At 36.1% G+C, this 22642-nt stretch overlaps 1 protein-coding gene across 1 annotated transcript; it reads left to right on the top strand.

The window, feature by feature from the left end:
- Positions 1 to 7136: 7136 nt before the first annotated feature.
- LOC149417326 (mitochondrial pyruvate carrier 2-like) lies at positions 7137 to 22605 on the top strand. The gene is made up of 3 exons (XM_089640218.1): positions 7137 to 7259; positions 8900 to 8940; positions 20388 to 22605. The coding sequence occupies exons 1-3, from the start codon at positions 7175 to 7177 to the stop codon at positions 20637 to 20639; spliced, it is 378 nt and encodes a 125-aa protein (XP_089496344.1). The 5' UTR covers positions 7137 to 7174; the 3' UTR covers positions 20640 to 22605.
- The last annotated feature ends 37 nt before the right edge of the window (positions 22606 to 22642 follow it).

The raw sequence follows: 22642 nt of genomic DNA, 5'->3' as shown, positions 1-22642 counted from the left end.
TTATAATTTAGTGTGTCGATATAGTGATGGGCACACCCGTCATATCCGTTTTTAATTGTTACGCCAAATAATTAGCAATTTTTTCTAGTAAATACCTAGAAATATTTTATTGTTAAATTAAATAAAATTAAAAACGCAATCTTTCGCTTTTGAAAGTCACAAAACTTATTCTCAATAAAACCTAGTATAGGTAGGTACTTATACAATATTTTATAGAATCTAAATGTGTTTATTTATTTAGGAAAACCAACAGAAAGTTTTCAGAATGACAGATTTTCACATAAACATCTAATTATGTGGTATTTTGTTATTCGCACTGCACACTCTGTCGGAGACACGGTATTATTGTTTCTAAAAATATTTGTATAGTGGATTTCCACTCAAGACGTCTGCAAATATAAGTAGGTATATCGATTTTTGTTATACGGCCGTATTTCCTCTCTGCATACTTACTTATCGATGAGGACGTACCTACAGAAGAAATAATCCCTTAGGAGATCAACTGTCGTAGGGATCAAATGTCCGGGGATCAACTGTCGCCGGGCTAACCGTCAGGGGGCCAATTATGGGGGATCAATTGTCTCACCGGTAAAAACACAATATCTTTTGATCTAAACAGAGAATAAAAAATATATACGGGTTCGAAAGTTGTATGTAGCTGACTAAATAAAGTAAATTAATAAATTTGCAATTTAAAAATATATAATTTTCCGTTATTTGGGAATACATAACTATGAAAAGGCCAATGAAACTTGTGGGACATTACAAAAATGCAACGCACAAACTTTGGCAAAAATGTCCAGATTCATTCTGATTAATTTCTTCATTTACAGTTCTAATAATCCAATTTTTTATAATCTTTTTTATTTTTATCTTTTTATATGGTTGTTCTTCCGATTGTTTTTTAGTGAACGTAATTCAGTGACGCTTTTGATAAAATAGTTTACTCATAGTACGCGCACAACAGATATCTATGTATGTTGATAAAGGTCACTTATTTTATTTCATGCAATCAAATAATAACATTCCATGGCAACTCAGGAGAATAGCAATTCAACACACTTTTGAAAAGTGATATAAAGTCATTAAAAGTGATTGAAAAACACTGTCCTATAAACTTGATATAACCGCATTCCCAATTTCTACCGATTTATAACATACTAGCTAACGTGCGTTACTCGACTTATATCTACTTTCAATACACATAATATATAAAAATTTCCCGAAGAAATTCTCTAAATGGTAGGGAAAACCCTATCAAAATCCGTTGCGTAGTTTGGAAGAACTAAGCGCACAAACAGACAGACGCGGATTGCGACTTTGTTTTATAGGTACTATAGAGATTTTTCTTTAAAACTTAAAGTTTTTAAGTTCCTATATCTGCACATTTTTACAGCCGAAACGGTAATTATATGAAATTTCCTCGATAGAAAAAATAGCAAAGTAATCAGGTATTCAATATGTTATAGGTACGAAAAAAATCACAGTTTATCTTTAAATGCAACTTAAGCATTTTTCGAGAGATTTTTGCTCTATTTTCGTTTTTTATTATTTGAGTCGTGTTTTATTAAATATTTTCACCATTTCCGCTTAATTATTATCGTTTTTTTAATATTAGCGCACATCTCCTTTTCAAACCATCTTTGAACGCTTACTACAGAGCCTTAACGTAATCTATTACCTAGTTTTTTCATCACCTTATACGACTTTTTATCACTTTTCAAAGGTGTTTTGCATTGCCACTGTCCTGAGTTGCCCGGTTACCGGTGTGGCACCATCCCAGAATGTGAGACTCCGGTATAAAGAGGTTGATTTATGACAGAATCATATACTTGGTAATAACAAAAATTGCTCTACACAAAATAAACCTTTTTTGTACATCCACAGAATGCGTGTAGCATGTATTATTAGCTATATGATTTACCTATATGAAAATTTAATATAACTAATAGGGTAATAGGTGTGCGAACAGTAGACCTCACATTATTTAAATAAATCAAAACCAAAATTTCCTCTGAAATGTGTAAGTGGATAGGTACTACCAACTTAATTATAAACCATATTTTTTCTTTTTAAGTATTTATAATAAGAGTAATAAGCAATTGTACCTACAATTTATCCAAAGACATGTAAATATGTCGTTAACAATTTTTTTTCAAACTGTCTTCAAACAGACCATAATATTGAAAAGGGTGACCGGGTATGTCATCAAAATGACAATTTGACACACCTCCAAAAAGTGATGAAACTAAAACTAGGTTATATAGGAAACTATTAAACCTAGTTTTTTTCCATCACTTTTAATGACTATATCACTTGTGGTATCAAGGTGTGTTGAATTTTCATTTTAATGAAATATCATGGAACCGTTTTGTTGGAAATCCGTTGTTCCGGTAATTTGTTCCATTTTCCAAACCACTTTCTGCTTACAACAGAAGTCACTGTGGTTTGTACACCACAAATAATGTTATCAGCCATACCCAATGCTGTATTGAAAGTAGGTACCTATTACATACTCGTATTATGCTGAACTTGGACGTTGATCGAGACAACAGAAAAGTATAAATTGAATTGCACATGAAAATTTATTAGAAAATATTTTGGTACCTCTATTTACGATACTAATTAATTACAACACATTTTATTTTAATTTATTGATACATGATTTAGAGAGTACGTGTGGTTTTTGTGATATTTCACCCTCCATGCTAGGGATGACCTTTACAGTTGAATTTTACAGTTTGCGGGCATAAAATCTATACTTTACTATAATATAAAAAAGAAAAATGATGTATAGCTAGTTTGGCTTGCAAGAAGAGGATGGAGAAGTTAGAGAATTATAAGAAGTTTAAAAATTTGAGAAATTATTAGTAAATAGATCACACTAATTAATTATGTACGGAATAAGGATATATTATGTTATGTCTGAAAGGTGATTAAATTGATAGAGTGTAGAATGAATGTGTATTGTAATTGTAATGTATTCCGGTGTAAGGATCCATTTCGTAATTTGTTTTTTAAAGGAATGGGGGTGACTCACGGTTTTTAGGTTTTCAGGGATATAGTTAAAGATTTTAGGAGCTAGGAAGAAAAATTGTCTTTGAGCTGACGTGACATTAAATAGATGTTGCAAATAATATTGTTGTATTTTCCAGGAAGGTAATCTATGATTAGGTATTATTATCTTTTTTCCTACGCAATACTGAGGCAGATGGGGTGGGTTGAACCATGTGAAACCGCACAAGAGTCCTAACTGCTCCCGACCGTCTGGAGCCAGTGAGATTATAGCATCCCGAATTGGGATATGTTGTGAGGCTAGATAGTGGGTAGGGGAAGGAGACGGGGAAGAAAAAGGTTGGGAAGTACCTGGCTATTCAGATCTGGTCACCAAATACGCCAAAGCCATTTGAAGCAACGTTTTAATTCTGAATGCTGCCCTTACACCAGGGCGATGCTGAGAGTTTCTTCCACTCTGGAACGTGCCGCAAATTTACCATACATTATTTTAGATGAATAATTTGTGAAATAACACAAATTAATCAAATAAAATTTACTTGCGCACGCCGGCATTTGAACCCGCGACCTCCAGCTTTCTAGTCGAGAGCCTTGCCCTTCGAACACGGAGGCCGTCAAACGATACGATATATTATATGGAATATCTAATTAGAAGTGCCTACGCAAATCTAATGGCAAGGTAGTCCTTTTAGTTTAGTAGAGTACTGAATATCGTTTTTGAAAAGTTATAAAAAAATTAACAAATCTTTTCGAGTGTGAAAAAATTTAACATGTTCATAATATTTTATTTATTAATTTTCGGGAAATCGACAGTTTACATTTAATCAGTTTGTACATAAGTATTATATAGTAAAATAAAACCAATGGATTTCCTCCTTGTGACTTTAACTGAGACAGCATAATATGTAATAAGAAATAAATTATACAAAACAAAGATTATATAAAACGAAAAATTTATAAAACAATACATTTATAGCCATGGAGAGAGGTTGTAGGTATAAATCAAATCATAATAGAGATAATAAACAATAGAGACATAAACATTATTCACAAACCATCAGAGAAATATTCTTTTATGGACCTCTTATATTTGGTAAGTTCGCAACTGAAAATATCAACCTTGGATAATACGCTATTGTAATTTAGTGGTTTTAAGATTTTAATTGACTGAGCTAAGCAAAGTCCTGTTTTTACTCGACCGTTTTGCATGTTGTCTGTACGTTCCATTTCCGTTTCAAGATGGTGGCCTTTGATTAAGTAAAGATTCATTTTTTTCTTTATTTTGGTACCTGACTGAAGAAAGTTCGAATAAAAGAAATATCAAGAGATAATGACATTTCTTTGGACAAATTGTATAATTCCTTAATTATTTATTTTTAAATGTATCGATTAATTTGAACATGTGGCTTATAATTAAGTAGGTAGGTAGTTAAATACTGAACTTTTGGTTTTAATTTATTAAATACTAGCTGGCGTATACCCGGCGTTGATCGGGGTTATGAATGGTTTGGAGTAGAGAGTTGTGAATTCTAGTGCACCTGAAAACTAGGTCTATTTTTAAAGTGGCAATAATATTATTCTAAAGATATGAAAAGTTTACTTTTTATACGTTTTTGTTAAATCGATAGCAGAACGAAGGTATTTGCGATTTAAATCTTATCTTGGATTGAAATATAGATTTCTCAATAATTTTATAAGGATTTGGTATCTAATTTGGACGGCCGTTAAGGCGATGCACTACGTAGTAATGCAAAATCATGTGTTTTTGGTTTGAAAATTAGGTTGCCTATAAAAGTTTCAGATGCTTTAATTAAATACTGCGAGTAGAATACATCTTGGCCTTTGAAATAATCGATTATTTTTTAGATAAATCTTTTTATAAGCCCAGAAAAAAATAATGTATGAGGCCTATGAAAACTGCTTTAAAGTTCAAAATCTCCTACTTACGAACCCATTTTCGGTTATGATTTTATTGCATTATGTGGAAAATTAGGTTATTTATAAAATGATCGGAAAAAAATTAAATATTTATGCCTGAACATCAACAAAATAAAATAAAAGGCACTTTTTGACCATGTTTTTTTCTTGCATAAATCAAAACAAGCGGATTGTGTTAAGCGGGAATTTAAACCTTATCGCCATCTACGTAGGGGGTGTTATTGATAGCTGCGTGATTTAAAATATTACATGACGTAGTGCATCGCCTTAAAACCCATACCATACCGCGCTAAAAATAGCCTCGTTATACCGTCTTGTAACGCAGCGTTACTCTTTGATTTTTTTATAAATTATTTCGCTTTTTTGTAAAAATATTGTTGTGTATATTTTTATGGGCTTATATTAATTTATTGTGAGAAAAAAGATTTATTTTGTGCAATAAACCAGAAATATCTTTAAAAAATAATCAGTCATCTGATAATAAAATATAATTTTCAAACGGCTACGCAACTTACGACTGTTGCCTTGCATGTTACATGTCTACATGTAGAATACTAGAGAGTTCGGTAGATCTCGAGCGGTAGACCAACATTTCATATACAGCTAGTCAAAAGTACATTCTCGTTTGACAAACTTATAAAAACATACTTTTTTATGTAGATAAATCTTATATTTTATATTGCTACACTGATGTGAGCAAATTTCATTATCATATCGAGTAGCACATGAAATTGTGAAAAAAGTTACGCAATATTTAAACGACACTTATAGAATTAAAATATTAAATAATCTTACTTTTAAGAACTTAAACCACATAAAAATAAATACGAATAGTGTAATATTATATTAAAATATTTCTATTTACTTTTTTACTAAAGCAATTATTAGACTGCATAGTTTATAGACCTCCTCCAAGTTTGAGTAGTCACGATTTTCAGCTAAAAGTGCGGACTTGTTTAATTTAATTTAAATAATTAAAAGCCACCTTAAACCTCACAAGATACCCCAATTGGGATGCCATACTCTCACTGACTCCTGTCTCCTGACAGTTTGGTGCAGTGCTACTCGCACAAAAAAATACTTAATAGGGGTAAAAGTTTACAAGCACACTTAAATTTACTTTTTTTGCAGTAAGCTAAAGATAATTGTCATCTCTGTCTTTAGAAAGACAAAGTTTTTTTTTTTTTTTATAGTCAATACCTCACAAGAGTCCCAACTGCTCCCGTCTGGAGCCAGTGAGACTATGGCATCCCCAATTGGGGGATGTTGTGAGGCTGAAGGTAAGTGGGGAAGGGAAAGAGGAAGGTGGGGAAGTACCTGGCTATTCAGATCTAGTCACTAAACACGGCTAAAGCCATTTGGAGCAACGTTTCAATTCTGAATGGTGGTCTTACACCAGGGCGATACTGGTAGTATCTTCCACTCTGGAACATGCCGCAAATATACTATATATTATTTTAATTAATTAATTGTGAAATAACACAAATTAATCAAATAAAATTTATTTGCGCACGCCGGGTTCGAACCCGCGACCTTCGGAATGGCAGTCCAATGCGTTACCACTGGACTATGCCGGCCGTCAATGTCAAAGACAAAGTTAATGCGCTTGAAAGATAAGACTACACACATATTGTGTCAACTTAGGTAAGGGAAGAAGGATGTAGACCTTAGACACATTACGCTATATTATGCGCGCATAAATTGGTCGTGGCATGTACGTATTATATGTTGGGCTGACATAATACGCTACAATCTTCCTAAGGAGAAGGGTTCAGATAAATTGGGGGACTGCCGCGGAATATCATTTATTTGTATGGGATCTGTCACTTTGACAGATGACAGCCGCGTAATTACAACGCTCCTTAAATTGTTTTGACCTAAATTCTACTTACCGCAGGAGAAGGGGGTCGCGTAATTTTCAAATATAGCCTGGCTAGCAGATCACAGCCCATTTCTTGGACACACTCACACTTATAACACATCATCTTTTTAGGTGTGACAGATCTGTATGGGAATATATGGCGAGCAATATATCCTCACTGTTTCTTCGTCTCTAAGTAGCCTTGAAGAAACAAGAAGCTGATAGTTGATAGATAACTGATAAAGATGTTTCATATGACTGACATGTTCTGACGTAAAAGATAAGAAAGTAAACCAATTGTAATATCGGGTTAAACGGTTCCTGTCAGTTTATTAAGTTCTGTCCCTAGAGTCAGTAAAGATGTCTGCTCTGTACAGAACCATTATTAAATTTTCTGATAAATTTGTGCCGCCAAAGTTGAGACCATTATGGGAACATCCCGCAGGTTCGTAAAAGTTTTTAAAAATAGTGTTACGTGTATAGATTTTTGTGATTTGTGTATTTATAATAAGTAATTTATATACTAGTTGTTACTCATGAAAATCACGGAATGTAAGTAACTTGACTTTGCCAAAATGAAAACTGAGAAATTTTGTTTCTTCAAAACCAAATAGTTAAATTACTAACGCATTTCTAATATAGAATAAATTAATATAATCGTCGTGTAAAACATATTCTAGGTAGATAACTAAAACTAGACCAAATAGGTAATATTACACGTCTTTTTTCAATATAATAAATAATATATACCTAATTACCTAATCGTCTTGTTAAACATATTGTAGGTAGGTTCTTGGATCTATTTATAGCAATAGCTTTTCTGGATTAGAAAAGTTTCTTAATTCAAAAATAATACGATAATTTTCAAAACACACAGTTCCAATTTCGAAAATGTCAGACATGTAGGTACCTTCTTACGCACAAGGAAATTACATTGTTTGTGATAATGGGTTCAAATGTCACGATTTTAAAACATTGACTACAAATTCGTACAGCTTCCTTCCGATAAAAAAATATAATGTTTTCATACTGAACAATATTAGACTTCATTTAAAAAATATATTATTCCGAAAAAATTTGTACTTATATGCAAGTAGGTAGGTAAGTAGGATTTATAATATTTATATGTGACGTAAGTTGGCTGACGTAAGGGTAATGATCAAGATTACTACACTTACACATAGATAGTTTGGATATGTGAAGAATACCATGAAGCGAAAGTGAATGTTGTTAAGCGAAACATGGAACGACCAAGTGAATCAAATACCGGAGTCATGTCAAGGATCAGAATAACAGAAGAGTATGTAGTGTTGTAAGACGATGCATGAATGTGAATGAAGCAAGTAAATATGCCAAACACCGAGTTGTGTAGTGGTTCAATAATATGTTATGCATGAAAACCTTGTCTCGTAAACATTAGTTTATCATTATATAATTCACTAATAAATGAAGATACATAGTATCTCGACGCCATCTAGTATAGGAGATTTTGCATTATCAATGCCTTTCCTACAAAAATAAAGTTGTTTGTTTTCTAGTGAAAACACTCTAATACGAAATAATTGTTGAATAAAAAATACCATTACATATTGAAAATTTGGCGGGTTTTGAATAAGCCGACGTAGCGCGATTCGTAGATCACCTGTCCGGCAATCAGTTATCCTTTGTGCAATAAAAACCTTGTCTCATAAAGATTAGTTTATCATTAAAAATAACATATTATATTATTTACTTATTAAAGTATTCACTCAGAGTACAGATCGCAATCGTTTTGAGTACGGTAAAAAAAAGTTTCATAAAATCACGTAGTACCTACCTACCTACCAACCCAATAAAAAACACCAAACATTTATTGGAATGTCAACACTTTTTTCATCTTATTGAACAATTGAAATAAAATTATGGGTACAGCGGTTTGTCCTTACTTTCGTGAGTACCTACTTTCTTGCTTCATAGCTCATAGATAGAAATGACTTGAAAGTTGAAATGCGAGTTGAAAGCAGTTGCGTTGACTTTGTAATTCCAGACAGAATGTCCCGCAGAAAATGCGTTACTATTTGGATTAATATATTTTTTTTCTTGTAGGACCCAAAACAATATTTTTCTGGAGCCCGTTAGTCAAATGGGTATGTAATTTATTTATTTATTTTACGCTGTTAGACAATTACTTTAGCTATTTGTGTCATGTCAGAGTCAGAATAACAGAAGAGAATGTATGAGACGATGCTCGAATGTGAATGAAGCAAGGAGTGTGTGAGCAAGACAGAGTTTTGTATGGCGGAATATCCCTACTGCCCACCTCTGCGGGGAAATGGCGTGTTGGTTTCTTACTAGTATTATACTTGTATGCAGAGGCGGCTCTAGGGATTCAGTCGTGGTAGGTCATTTGAAAAAAATGTGTGACTAATCTTTATTTGATATTGTGAAAAATGCCCATATATTATTAACTATATCAATTTGTTATAGAGTTTTAGAGTCGCGGACTCTAAATAAATATTATGTTAATATAATAAATTGGAAATAAATACACAATCCATATACTTACGGCAAATTATTTTTAAGATATTAAGTTTTAATGTAGTTGTCCACAACATTAAAATAAATAAAATCAGTGTTTGATTCTATTTGACAATGATTTTTTACGTTTTTTGTTTTGTTTCATTCTAAATCGATAACAACATAAATAATTATTCTAATCCTTTCCCGAACTATGCAATTGAAAAACAACCATTGTTCCACACACTACAAGCGTGTAAAATGAAAAAACGACATTTGTTTATGTCACCATCTCTGTAAAACATATAATATTCACCGTGTTGTCTCCCCCACGGTCATGACCTAAGCGTCCCTAAACTTTCTTCGGAAGCTAATTTTTACTTCGACGAAAAATATAGTGCCATCTCGTTTATTCTATGGCGCGCGTAGGGACAGAAGATGCCAAATTGGACATTCTTTAAATTGACCCAGCGAATCGTGTGGACTTGTGAATGAAAGCTTCTATTAGAGACAACAGATGTCACTGCTAGTCACTCGCCGCCGCCGCTGTTTCGCGTTACATTTTAAATGTTTTGATGCACATAATTGATTATTATATTTATTATTGTTGTCTTATAATTTTGGGGGGTCAAACACCAATTGACCTAAGGGAAGAACCGCCACTGCTTGTATGTATAATCCAGTGGTTCCCAAGGTGATCCATATGGACCCCCAGGGGTCGATATCGGCTTGTTGGGGGTCTATGTCAGCGAGAAAAAAATTTGGGGGTCCACGAGATTCAAATGGGGGTACATACGAGCGGACCCCCATTTACCTCAACTCAATATTTAGGAGTTTCGTAAATGACACAATACACCTAACACAAATAACACAGTTTACGTAATAGGTACTAATAATAGACTGAGAAATTACTTATCTGATATTTGTATGTTTATATATCGTAAAGTTGTTTATTGAGGTACCTATATAAATAGAGTCTACGTTCCTTTTCTCGTCAGAATAAATATATTGAACCAAAACACTGCACATTGGAAGCCGCGAATTTTCTTAGTTCCCCAACTTGTTTTTGAAAAACGTCTAGGGTAATAATGACGTTCAACATTTAGATGTACTTCACACAAACTTCAAAACTAAGTTTGAGGACATTTTGACTGTGGAAAATTTTAAGTAAATGGAATGTTAAAGAATCGGATATCATATGACAAGAAGAACTGATCGGAATAAGCGCTAACAAAGAACTTAGGGGGCAGTTTTGTAGGGCCAGCTACAGAAAGAAATTTCCGTTACTTATCCTGCTCCATTTTCATTTGGTGTAATACCTCACAAGGGCGCCCCTGTCTGCAAAATGCAAAAACAGAGGAACTATATCGCCACTCGGTTGTAGGGCAGGCAAGGGAAGGGAATCTGTTTACGAAAAAAATAAATGATTATCACATGGAACGTTAATAGTTTTAGGAAAATTCAATATTCGGCAGGCAGGGGGTCTACGAAAAAAAAGTGGTCTACTGGGCAAAAAAGTTTGGGAACCTCTGGATAATCTATGGTCCATGCATTTACATTATGTAGGAGGGCAGGTACTTAGAAATACGATCGATGTATTTTTATGGCTATGACTAGACTCTCGCCAGACTGGTATATAAAATATATGAATTCCCCCTGAGAATTGCTCGGTGGAACCATAGATAATATAATACATCAATGGGTGGAACGTAAGCAGTGGCGGATCCAGGGGGGGGGTCACGGTGGTCATGACCCCCCCCTGGGCCCCAGCCCAGGGGGGGTCATGACTACCTAGGTCCTGGGCCCATCCAGGACCTAGGTGGACCACTAATTAAAATTGTTAAACATAATGTTTTTATATATTTTTTGTCACAATATAAATTTTATTTAAGTACTTTCAATATTTAATTAATTTAATATAATACTTTGTTTGACGGCAAACGCATTATTCGGGAACGAACGCATCGAAAATTCGAATGTTACCGCGTCACCGCGCACCGCCACCGGCGCGCGCTTCGGCCGCCACCTTTCATATTATTATGACACATTTCGTGTAACCACGTGTGACGCTTGCGCGCGCTTTGTTTCGACTAACGTCTAGCGTCTAGCAAAACCTAACCTCAATCGGAACGACTAAACTTTATTAATAAAGTGTTTACTTTTATTTGTTTACTAAGTTAAAAAAAAATAAGTTCCAGTATAAGTAATAGTGTTCTTAAAAATTTTTGCTGCAAATTCAATTCATTACAAGAAATGGTAAGTAATCTAATCAGTTTCATAATTATGCCAGTGTATGTGTGTTTAAACTCAAATGTTATTTGTTAATGTTCTAAGGCTGGGGTTAGACTCGTAAGTTTTTTTTCCTGTAAATCGCTCTTGAAGGCGAGTTTGGCCAAATTCCCAATGTAAACGACACCAAAAGTCACTTAACGTAATTTTAGTAAGTTACAGAACTTATTCTTTCGGAAGTTTTTTGACAGGTCTGGACAGGTCTAACGCGCCCGCGAGAATTACCAGCCTTCCTATACTTCCTAAAGCAATTCTCAAGGCGAGACACAACCTCGTTCATCGAGGTTTTGCCCAAGGCTAACATTTTAATTTATTTCGGCGAAATTATAATTGAATTTAAAAAAAATAAAATTATGCCGCACGAGGGATCCAAGTTATTTATATTTTAGATTAATAAAACAATACCTTACAATTAATATATTTTACGTTCAACGATTTTAAAACTTTATAACCCGTGTATAACTATAAAGTTAGCGGACTTAGCGGTAAGTACCAGATTTTATTTTTCTAGATGATGAATTAATAACTTCGGAAGTGGACACATTTTTAATATTTGTAACAAATTCTTCAGAATCAATTAAAATGAAGGCTAAAAGTGTGGATAGATTTTTTTACTAAGATTACGAAAACGTTAGTAATTTTTTTTAGAAATGCATAGTATTATTTTTAATGATGGATTTTGAATGATTTACATGAAAATGTTCCGTCTCCGATTATGTTCCCTTAATTTTGTAAAATTCCACACTGATTATTTTTTTTATACGGCAACACTTTGATATCCGGCGAATTTTTGAATTTGACGTTTAACGTTCACTAGATTTATTGTTTGTTCTCTGCGAACTTAACCACTTAACCTTTGATTTGAATTTTTGCATGAGTAGGTGGTTTGGTATATTTATGCTTTTTGCTAAAGATGGCGGTGTTTTGACAGATGTTATGAACTTTTACCGTGTACTTATGATTTTATATATGATGGCGAATAACTACAACGAGGAAAAGGAAATTCAAAAAGTTGCAAGATTCCTACACACAATACTATGTTGAAGACACACCTGACACCATGTTATATTGTGGTGAAATAAGAACACGATTAATAATTGTAATCTGTACTGTATTGGTTGACAATTGACATTACACGAGCCTACGCCGCCCGGGCTTGCGGAGCAAAAGACAATCTTAATGATATACCTGAGTGAGTGAAGCGGATACCAAATTAAGTGGGCCTCCAACTACAAACTATGCCGCTATTTAAGGGGCCGAAGACCGATAGGTCTCCCGGCCAAGGGGAGTCAAAAAATATCGGGGAACAATTAAAAATATTGTCCCTGAATATTGAGGGAACCTCTCGATCAAAGGTGGATTTTTTATTAAAAATACTCACTGACAGAAATATCGATATTTTGCTACTCCAGGAAACTCATATCGTAGAAACCGACTCACCACGCTTGGATATTCCCGGCTACCTTCTAGCGGCAGTGCGGGGACACCCAAAACATGGGCTTGCAACCTACATCAAGCCGGAGTTGCAGAATATCACCCGAAAAATCACTGATGGATATCACGCGATCGGAATTCAGGTTGGAAAACTCGCTGTATTTAATATCTACAAACCTCCCAATGAACTATGGCAGTCACCAGCTCTTCCTGCATACAATCACCCGGCGGTGTATGTGGGAGATTTCAACAGCCACCACTTCCTATGGGGCTACTCGACGACCGATAAAGCTGGAGAGCAGATCACGGATTGGGCGTCAGCACAGGATTGCCAACTTATTTACGATGCTAAGCAAAAGGGAACATTTTTCTCTGCGCGATGGCGACGTGAATATACGCCAGACTTGTGTTTTGTCTCTACAGCGCCGGACGGAAAACCTATGAGGGCTTCGAGAACTATATTGAACAGTTTCCCACATAGCCAACACAGGCCAGTCATGCTAAGCATAGGCATACAGATTCCGTGTATTTCCAGCAATCCGTTGCCGCGATGGAATCTAAGAAAGGCAGAATGGCGAGACTTCTCGGAATATGTTGACAGGGTTGTGGATAACATACCACCAAAGCCGAATTCCTACGACCGTTTTTCAAACCTTTTATTTATAGCCGCAAAGAAATTTATACCTAGAGGCTACAGAAAAGTGTATATTCCAACATGGAGCTCAGAAAGTGAACAGCTTCTAGCCGAATTCGAGAGGACGAATGACCCAGACACTGCCTCTGACCTTCTCCAGTCTCTGGACGACGGGCGTATGAAACGGTGGAATGAATTAATGGAGGAAATGAATTTCGAGCACTCGAGCAGAAAAGCATGGCAAACACTAAGGCGACTTGGAGCTGCAGATCAGCCAACTAAAACAATGCCCAAAGTGTCACCAAATGCTGTTGCTCAGCAACTACTCCGTAGTTCAAAAACGACAACAAGGTCTAACATAAACCACCAGGTCCAAAAATCTCTGAAGGCGGCGCGGCTAAAATGGCCGGTGAACCCCAACACTGTGGTCGCCGTTACAGCTGACGATGTAGATATCGCCCTCACTTCAACAAAAGCTGGGAAAGCAGCTGGATGTGATGGAGTTCTCCCAGACTTTCTGAAACATGCTGGACCACGGAGAAAAATATGGATCGCAAAACTATTTACTGAAATTTTCAAAACTGGAGAAATACCAAATACCTGGAGAAAGTCTAAAGTTATTGCGATCCTCAAACCCAACAAGCCAGCAGAGGATCCGAACAGCTACCGGCCAATTTCACTTTTAAGTACCATGTACAAACTTCTTGAGCGAGTTGTGCTCCGCAGACTTACTCCAATTTTGGAGAAAGTGGTCCCACAAGAGCAAGCTGGCTTCAGACCAGGCCGTAACTGCTGCGATCAGGTGTTAGCACTGACAACACACATTGAATCTGGTTTCCAGAAACGGCTGAAGACTGCGGCAGCGTTCATTGATCTCTCTGCGGCCTACGACACGGTGTGGCACAAAGGCCTCCTTGTTAAACTGTACTACACCATAGAGGATGGCAACACAGTACGACTCATTGAGCAACTGCTAACTGGCCGTACCTTCAGGGTTTTTCTAGGAGGGCGAAAAAGCAAAAAAATACCCCTCAATAATGGCCTTGCCCAGGGCTCAGTGCTGGCCCCATCGCTATTTAACATCTACACTCGAGACCTCCCTCACACTGAAGGCAGAAAATTTGCTTACGCAGATGACATCGCCGTCACAGCTCAAGCCAAAACACTTAAAGCAGCAGAAGATATCCTCAATTCTGACCTAAAGGCTTTGGAAGAATATTTCCTCAATTGGCGACTAAAGCCAAATGGGTCGAAAACAGTTGCGACAGCTTTTCATCTTAGCAATTCACAAGCGGATGCCAAACTCTGTGCTCAGTTTGATGGAAAAAATATTTACCATGACCCCCACCCCCGCTATCTCGGAGTTACTTTGGACAGGAGCTTGAACTACCGGCAACACATGGAAACAGTGGGTAAAAAAACCAGGACAAGGCTTAACTTAGTTAATAAGCTAGCTGGAACTAGCTGGGGATGCGACGCCAACACGCTCAGAACAGCATCCATTGCCCTGGTTTTCTCAACGGCTGAATACTGTGCTCCAGTATGGGCTAGAAGCGCCCACACTTCCATGGTAGACGTTCAGCTTAATGCCACAATGCGAACCATCAGCGGGACTTTAAAATCTACTCCTCTCCCTTGGCTCCCCGTACTTGCAAACATAACCCCGCCAAACATCAGGCGAGAAATTGCAACACTGAGGGAATACAAGAAGGCGCTGCAAAAAAGCGCAATACCTCTACACGAAGATGTCGTCTCCCACCCGGCATGCCGCTTGAAGTCCCGAAAGCCCTTCTGGGCGGAAGGAGAGAGGCTCCTCCGACTACCTCTCACCCCAGAAGATAGGTGGAAACTTGAGTGGCAAACGGCCAACGTGGGAAATGCCCATCTCATACAGGACCCCACCGAGAGACAGCCTGGGTTCTCACTGCCTCGCAAAACCTGGTCCGCCATCAATAGGTTAAGGTGCTCCCATAGCCGCTGTGCCCACATGATGCACAGATGGGGCCTTAAAGAGTCGGCGATGTGTGAATATGGTGCGGTGCAGACTACCGAACATGTGGTCAACGAATGCCCGCTCCATTCATTCCCCGGCGGGATTGATGAGGTCCACATGGCGACGCCTGAGGCCCTAAAATGGCTCGCAGATCTAGATGTCCCCCTCTGACCCCCCACCATACGAAAGAAGAAGAATGATATACCTAGTGTTACCATATCCAACAATACATACTTTTTACTTGTATATATTATTATCAAAATTAAATTATAACTTCTTGTAACTGTAACTGACCGGACCTAAGTCCTCCATCACAACACAAGCAAGCATTTTCGGCTTTCTGTGGTGGTGGTAGGAGTTATTGTTGGGTTATTCGTAACCCGGGAATGTTTGTCTTTCTTTAAAAAAAAAACTTGACCACGACTACGTGACCCCCCCCTGGCGCCAAAGCTGGATCCGCCCTTGAACGTAAGAAGTATCAGACCGGGGGGGCAGTGGCAACACGTGACTTTTAAGTAGCTGGAATGCAACGATTGAAAAATACATGAATCTAAAAAGCCCTCGACATCAGTGCGATTTTGTAAGAATGTCATTGAAGCCAAATCTAGGGTGAGAGGAAATCGCCTAGCAGTCTTAGCAATCTTGTATGACATACTTTTGAAATGATTTGAATGCATACAGGTGCATAATGAACTATTATAATTTTATTTTTGTGTTATCAATGCAGTTAAAACTACTTTTGATTTTTTGGGTTTTTGGTGAGACAAGGAGTAGGATATGTCAATAATAAATTTAAATAGGTTTTGGCATTTTTCATATATCTTTCCGCTCACCCCGCGGCGTCAATTTTTTCTCGGATAGCTCCTGTTTAGGTTCATGGAGAAATCGCCTGGCAGCCATCTTGTATGACATCAAATATATCATCTTGTATATCAAAGTGGAATAAAATGAACTATTTTAATTTTATATTTTGAATGCAATTATAACATCTTATCGTTTTTTGGGTATTCCTCTGTCCAGGGCCTCCGGGTTCATGGAAAAATATGCCTTAATTGATGTTGTTAAGTTGAAAATGATTTTTTTAAAGACACTGATCTTATACGGAGCCTTAGAAATCGTTTTCATCTGTAACAACATCAATGAAATCGTATTTGTCAATCTTGGCACTCTAGCTAACTTAAAAGTCATGAACGCCACTGTTAGGGAATGTGGTACGTTGACAATTTATTTACTATCGAAAAAATTAAATATAATTATTATGTTGACAATATAATGATTTACTTTATATATTTTACTGTGAATATTTTGTACGCGCCTTGAATACGCCCTAGTTATTAAATTTTTTATTTTATTTTAATCCGAGGTGTCAGACTCGTGTTATTGTTATATTCTACTTGTTCTTTATTTTACGATTCTAGATTCCAGCCTTTATTTAGCTTTTGGCTCGCGTGCAGAGGATTAAATCCCAAGCCCCGCTTGTAAAGCAAATTAATGTTATTTACCTATATTATTTTGCTCATTTCTGAGCTTGGGTCAACACTCCTCAGTCAACCTCATCACTAACACATTTAAGTCAACACGCGAAAAAGTATTTAATTTTTTTTTAATAAGTTTATGGTTTTAATAAATTATGGCTTGAATGTTTCGAATAGTATTCTGGCACGACCCATTCCTATCAAAGTGGGGTAAATATAGATAATATGTAAGTAGGTAGATACCACTAGTAATTTTCCCCCAGGGCCTATGTCATCTTTGGGGATGCTGTGTGGAAGGTCTTTTTGTGGAGAGGAAGGAGTGAACATGAGTCTTGAAGAGTCCCATGTTGTAGGAAGGAGGAAACACAGAGGCCGGCAGTTCGTTCCACAGCCGAGCTGTTGAACTTAAGAACGAATCGTAGAAGCGACCCGTTCTCATGTGACAAATGTCAACCGTTTACAAATGTTGGGCGCGCGTTTGGCGTGTATACCGACTACGCACCGGTGCCGAAGGGATCAATGACGCTAGTTCCTCAGAGCATCTTCCATTGTAATACCGATAGAACAAGGACAGCATAACTACCTGACGCCTGTGCTCTAAAGATTGCAGTCCGTTTGTTAAGATTGGGGAATCTATCAAACGGACCGCCCGTTTCTGCACAGAGTCAAGGGTTTTTTTCAGGTATTTAGGGGCTCCGGACCAGAGATGGCTGCCAAATTCGACAGTAGGGCGCACTTGCGATTTGTACAGGGTCAGCAGTTGTGTAGGTACTATTAAAGTATCTGCTTAATTGTATCGTCTTAATTCATTCAATAAAAAAAAAACAAAGTCAGTATTCAAACATATGTATATAAAAAGGTTCGAATATATCCATCACTGACACAGCGACCCACCTCAACTTATACGGATGTTTTTTTAAAAAACGATCTTTTCAAAGCCCTAGTATTTATAATAATTATTAGATAGGTAGGTACATAATTATTTACAATATTATTGCATGGCATCAATAATTTGAGCTGTGATACTAGTTGGAGAGCATTTTTACGCTTGAAGTCCGTTTACCGTCCTACATCTTCACCTCTTTTTTTACGAGCGAATAGTACCTACTTATAAAGTACCTACCTAACAATATTTTTGTAGGTATGTACATACCTACGTCACCCTATCACTGTCGAGTTGTCCACTGTAATCAACTCTAGGTAATAAAAGGGAACGATTCGGTACGGTACATATATGCGACATGACATGATTATACCTTTAGTGCGGAAGCCTTATTAGGACCTACATCAATTAACAGTACCTACCTCGTCATATGGTATTGCCACCGAGAGCTCCGCTGTAACCTCTCTTTCTGTTGTACGCGTTGATTATGAGAAAGGGGATAGGGTGCAGCGGCTAGCAACAGTGGTGACCGTTGAAGGGTAGGGCCAGACATGCGGCCGCCTGAAAATTTGGCGCCTACTGTCGACCCAGCCCTCGATTCTTGGAGGAAAAATGATTCATATTTGGTCTTGCGTGACGCAACGGTATTTTCAATATTTCTGTGCAGCATCATGGTTGAATGTCACGAAATTTTCCTTTTATTAAAAAATAGGTACACATTTTTTACTTGGGTTTACTCCTCATATATCCATATTGTGCTCATTTCATGCATTCGAATAATTACTTTTTCCACCCACAGAAAAAAATTAGGTTATCATTATCTTCACGTTTACCACTGTACATCGTTGTTGTTACACTAAAATAGGTTATCATAGGATAATTTGTTTGAAGTGCTGGTATAAAATAAGTTACACGTTTTAAAGAGCACTTTTACTGCATTTGTGCACAACGATGGTACTGACAGTAGTTTTGAACTAGTTATACCCGCCCGCAGTCCCGTCTAGTAGTGCCATTTATCAATGAATGAAAAGTATAATTCTAGTATAGTTCGGGCCTTTGGCATATTGATCGTTATATTTCAAAGATGTTGTGTGTATTTCCGCTTCTCAATAAAATCCCCTCACTTTTATTGTTGTTTTATGTAAAATAATTATTAAAAAAATCACAATATATCATATTTTTGAAGTGAAACTTCTTTACGCGCGTTATGCAATTTCGAGGACCGGAGTAAAACCAACTCATGACCGTCATGAAAAACCGTGATCATTTCGCTATAGAAGCCTAGCCAATATTATATACTTACTTTAGGTCTCTCTCCAAACTCAACTTCGCGGTCTAGAGGCAGAGTGTCGGATTGTCGTCGTGAAGAACCGAGGTTCGATCCCCGCATTAACTATTTTTTTTTTCTTTTTTTGATTTTTTTAATAATAATTTTATTAAAAGTGATAAAATGCTCTCGTGCTGCGACTTTTAGATATTTTGACTATATGATATTTTGGTCGAATACGTAATAACCGCGGTCTAGAGGCAGAGCGTTCGACACTCGTTATGGAGGACCCGGGTTCGAATCCCATATTTTTATAACTTTTTTTTTTTTATCATATGCTACTTATAAATATGTCAATAGACAGAAAAAAAGAGAGAATGAAATGAAAAGAGAGAGAGAAGAATACTAAAAGTTTCACTTCCGTCGTGCGTAGGCTTGCCACACACTGTATTTTTTCTTAAATTGCGGTTGGAATCTTCGGTTTCATAGAGTTGTACATTTTAATTATTTTGTGGTTAACTTCTGTATTCGAATAAAGCTTGGTGTTTTCACCGTTTAGTTCATATTTCTAACTTAGACGGTAAGGGAGATAATGTCACAACGATTTCTGTGAGCTGTTCGAAAAAGCAAAAAAAAACTACGGTAATAGCTGTTTGTTCCTCAAACCGAACCAGTTATCCTGAGAAGTTAAAGAAACATAATGTTATAAGCTATACCCTGGGAATTTTATATTTCATCCAAAAGTCTTATAAAGAAATAACATTATAAAGAAAGATAAACATTATTTATTGATCCATCCAGTACACCAATACACTAGAAAGGGTATCTTTAAATGATTTACCTGTACCAGGCTTGATGCAAGGTTCCTAGAAAATATACATTCTGACTTGGTGGATCTACTCTTAAAATGTATTATCCTAAAGTACCTGTCTAGGCTACCTACTGCTGAAACCCTAGGGCAAGAACTTTTTTTTTTGCAATGAAAGTACCAAATATAACCCCAAAATTATTTTAGTATGTTTCATACAGACAGTTTTTTTGTACCATTATTTTGAACACTCCTGGAAAAATGAATGTAATTCTCTACAAATTAACATTCCAGGGTTTGGTGGGAGCTGGGCTGAGTGACCAACAGAGGCCTGCGGAGACCATCTCCGTATCGCAGTCAGGGTCTCTGGCCGCCACCGGATTCATCTGGTCCCGCTACTGCCTGGTCATCATCCCTAAGAACTACAGTCTGTGTGCAGTCAACGTCTTTGTGGGACTCACGCAAGCCGTACAGCTCTATAGGGCTCTGAACCACCAATATTCAAACAAAGAGAAAGAAGAGTTAACTACGGAAGCAGAAAAATAGTTTTTTTTTAAACATTCAGCAAACATTCCATAAGATGATTAATGTGACCGAAATGAAAAATAGGCACTTATGTATATTTTGGATAAATGAACCCAGAGAACCCTTTACATATTATTATTATAATGCAGTTATGCTCTAAATGATGGGAAAAGTGCATTATCAGCGGAGCTGATTGTCATGAACTTGGAGGAAAATTCAAGATCGTAGTAATTAATATATCTTATCAGAAAGTGCACTAAAGTGCATGTTTAAATGATAACAGATTATCTTCATAAATTAATCACGTATTTTGCTAACATCCTGTACGATAATAAGTAAGTAATGATTAATGAAGTACAGTGAATATAATAATAATAATAGCATAATACAGGCCATCAGTATTTCGCAGTTGAATTAGAAAATCGTGTTCATGTCATAACTTTTGTGGTAAATACTCAATTTTCTAGTCTTCCTAAGACATTCCATTAATTTTAACCACTGCAATTTAATTGCATACAAAACAAACCAGCACTCGAATTAAAACATTGTAAGTAGGAATCAGAGCACTTAGTTAGGTTTTCAGAAGTTTCTTCTTAGTTGACTGAATCTACAAACCACAATAGCGTGGTCAATAGATTCATAAACCGGAACAGATTTCCGTTTTTTTCTAAATGAATCTGATCACCATCACTGTTACGGTGGAGGTATATTGTACCTCAATGCATACAAATCGCCATGTGAATATATAATTAATAAAATTATCATACACATGACAATTTCATTATCTTCTTTTGCAACTGATTCTATTGGACAGAAAGATCTTTACTTGCATGATCATTGTGCCTAGAACTTATTTAGATATTTAGAAGGAAAAAAAAATCACCTACGGTTATATTACCTTATAATAGGTTAACATTACAACCTCTAAAATCTCCATAAAATGATAAAGTTCTACATTAAAAGTGATAATTATAACATAAAATACCTCAAATAGTACAAATTAATAATTACCTTGATTATATTATATTAAATGCACAAACTTACAAAAGGTACTTATTAAGAAAAAACAGGTGAAATTATTGTATTTATATGTGTGTACCAAGAAAACATACTCAGTAGGTACTTGAAACTTTATGTATATTAGTGTTTATAAATAATAGACTCCAAACCCATTTGGCCTTATCACTGAAAAGCTAATATAAGATAGCAGATTTTTATCAATGGCAATGGCCTTTGCATCATAATCTATTGCTTTACTGTCCTTTGTAGGAATTGTAATCTTTCTTGTACACACATGAAACGATAATACGCAAGCAAATTGTGTAATGTATTCTTCTAAAATGTTTGCACTTCAAACAAAGCACTAACATAATATTGCCACTTTGCACATCAAACACTAATAAACAACGATGAAGTGCTACAAACTGCTGACTAATAATAATTTTTAAATCATAATATTGCATATTTAACAGTCGAATAATAATGGAATGTTTGACCACTTCAATTTAAAACAATGAAACGTGACAATAAATGGAACTGGGAATAATCCAATAAATTGAAATTCAGGAAACGTTACAATAGATTTACTAAAAAAGTTTCCTAATTTTCATTTAACTTAAATTGATGAAAAACATTCTTCTGATCTTTGTTCTAATCAAAATGATTGACGTTTTTCATTTAGCATGTGCTCTTATTGAATGACTCCGTCCCATCTATATTTTTAATGATGGTGAGACACTTTCATATATTTAAAATTAAAGCAAATAATGGACAGACTTTTGGATCACGAAACACGCTCACATTGAATGCAACATTCTTGTGTTCTTTGAAGATAACAAAAGCTTGTTAGTGGAAGTATCCGAGCATAGCTGATTGTTGATCTCCCCTGCTTTAGTCGGATGAATAGGCTTTATTGATTAGATTAATAAATATAAACAAGCATAAACAAAGGGATCACCTTGGTAATGGATATTGTTTCGCAAGTGAAGATTACATAGGATTAAAGATGTGTAATAAAAAACAGC

This window comes from Hesperophylax consimilis, chromosome 15, assembly GCF_061612785.1.
Source record: "Hesperophylax consimilis isolate HC1 chromosome 15, BYU_Hcon_1.0, whole genome shotgun sequence".
NCBI classification, from domain to species: domain Eukaryota; kingdom Metazoa; phylum Arthropoda; class Insecta; order Trichoptera; family Limnephilidae; genus Hesperophylax; species Hesperophylax consimilis.
This window is presented reverse-complemented; position numbering and strand designations above follow the sequence as displayed.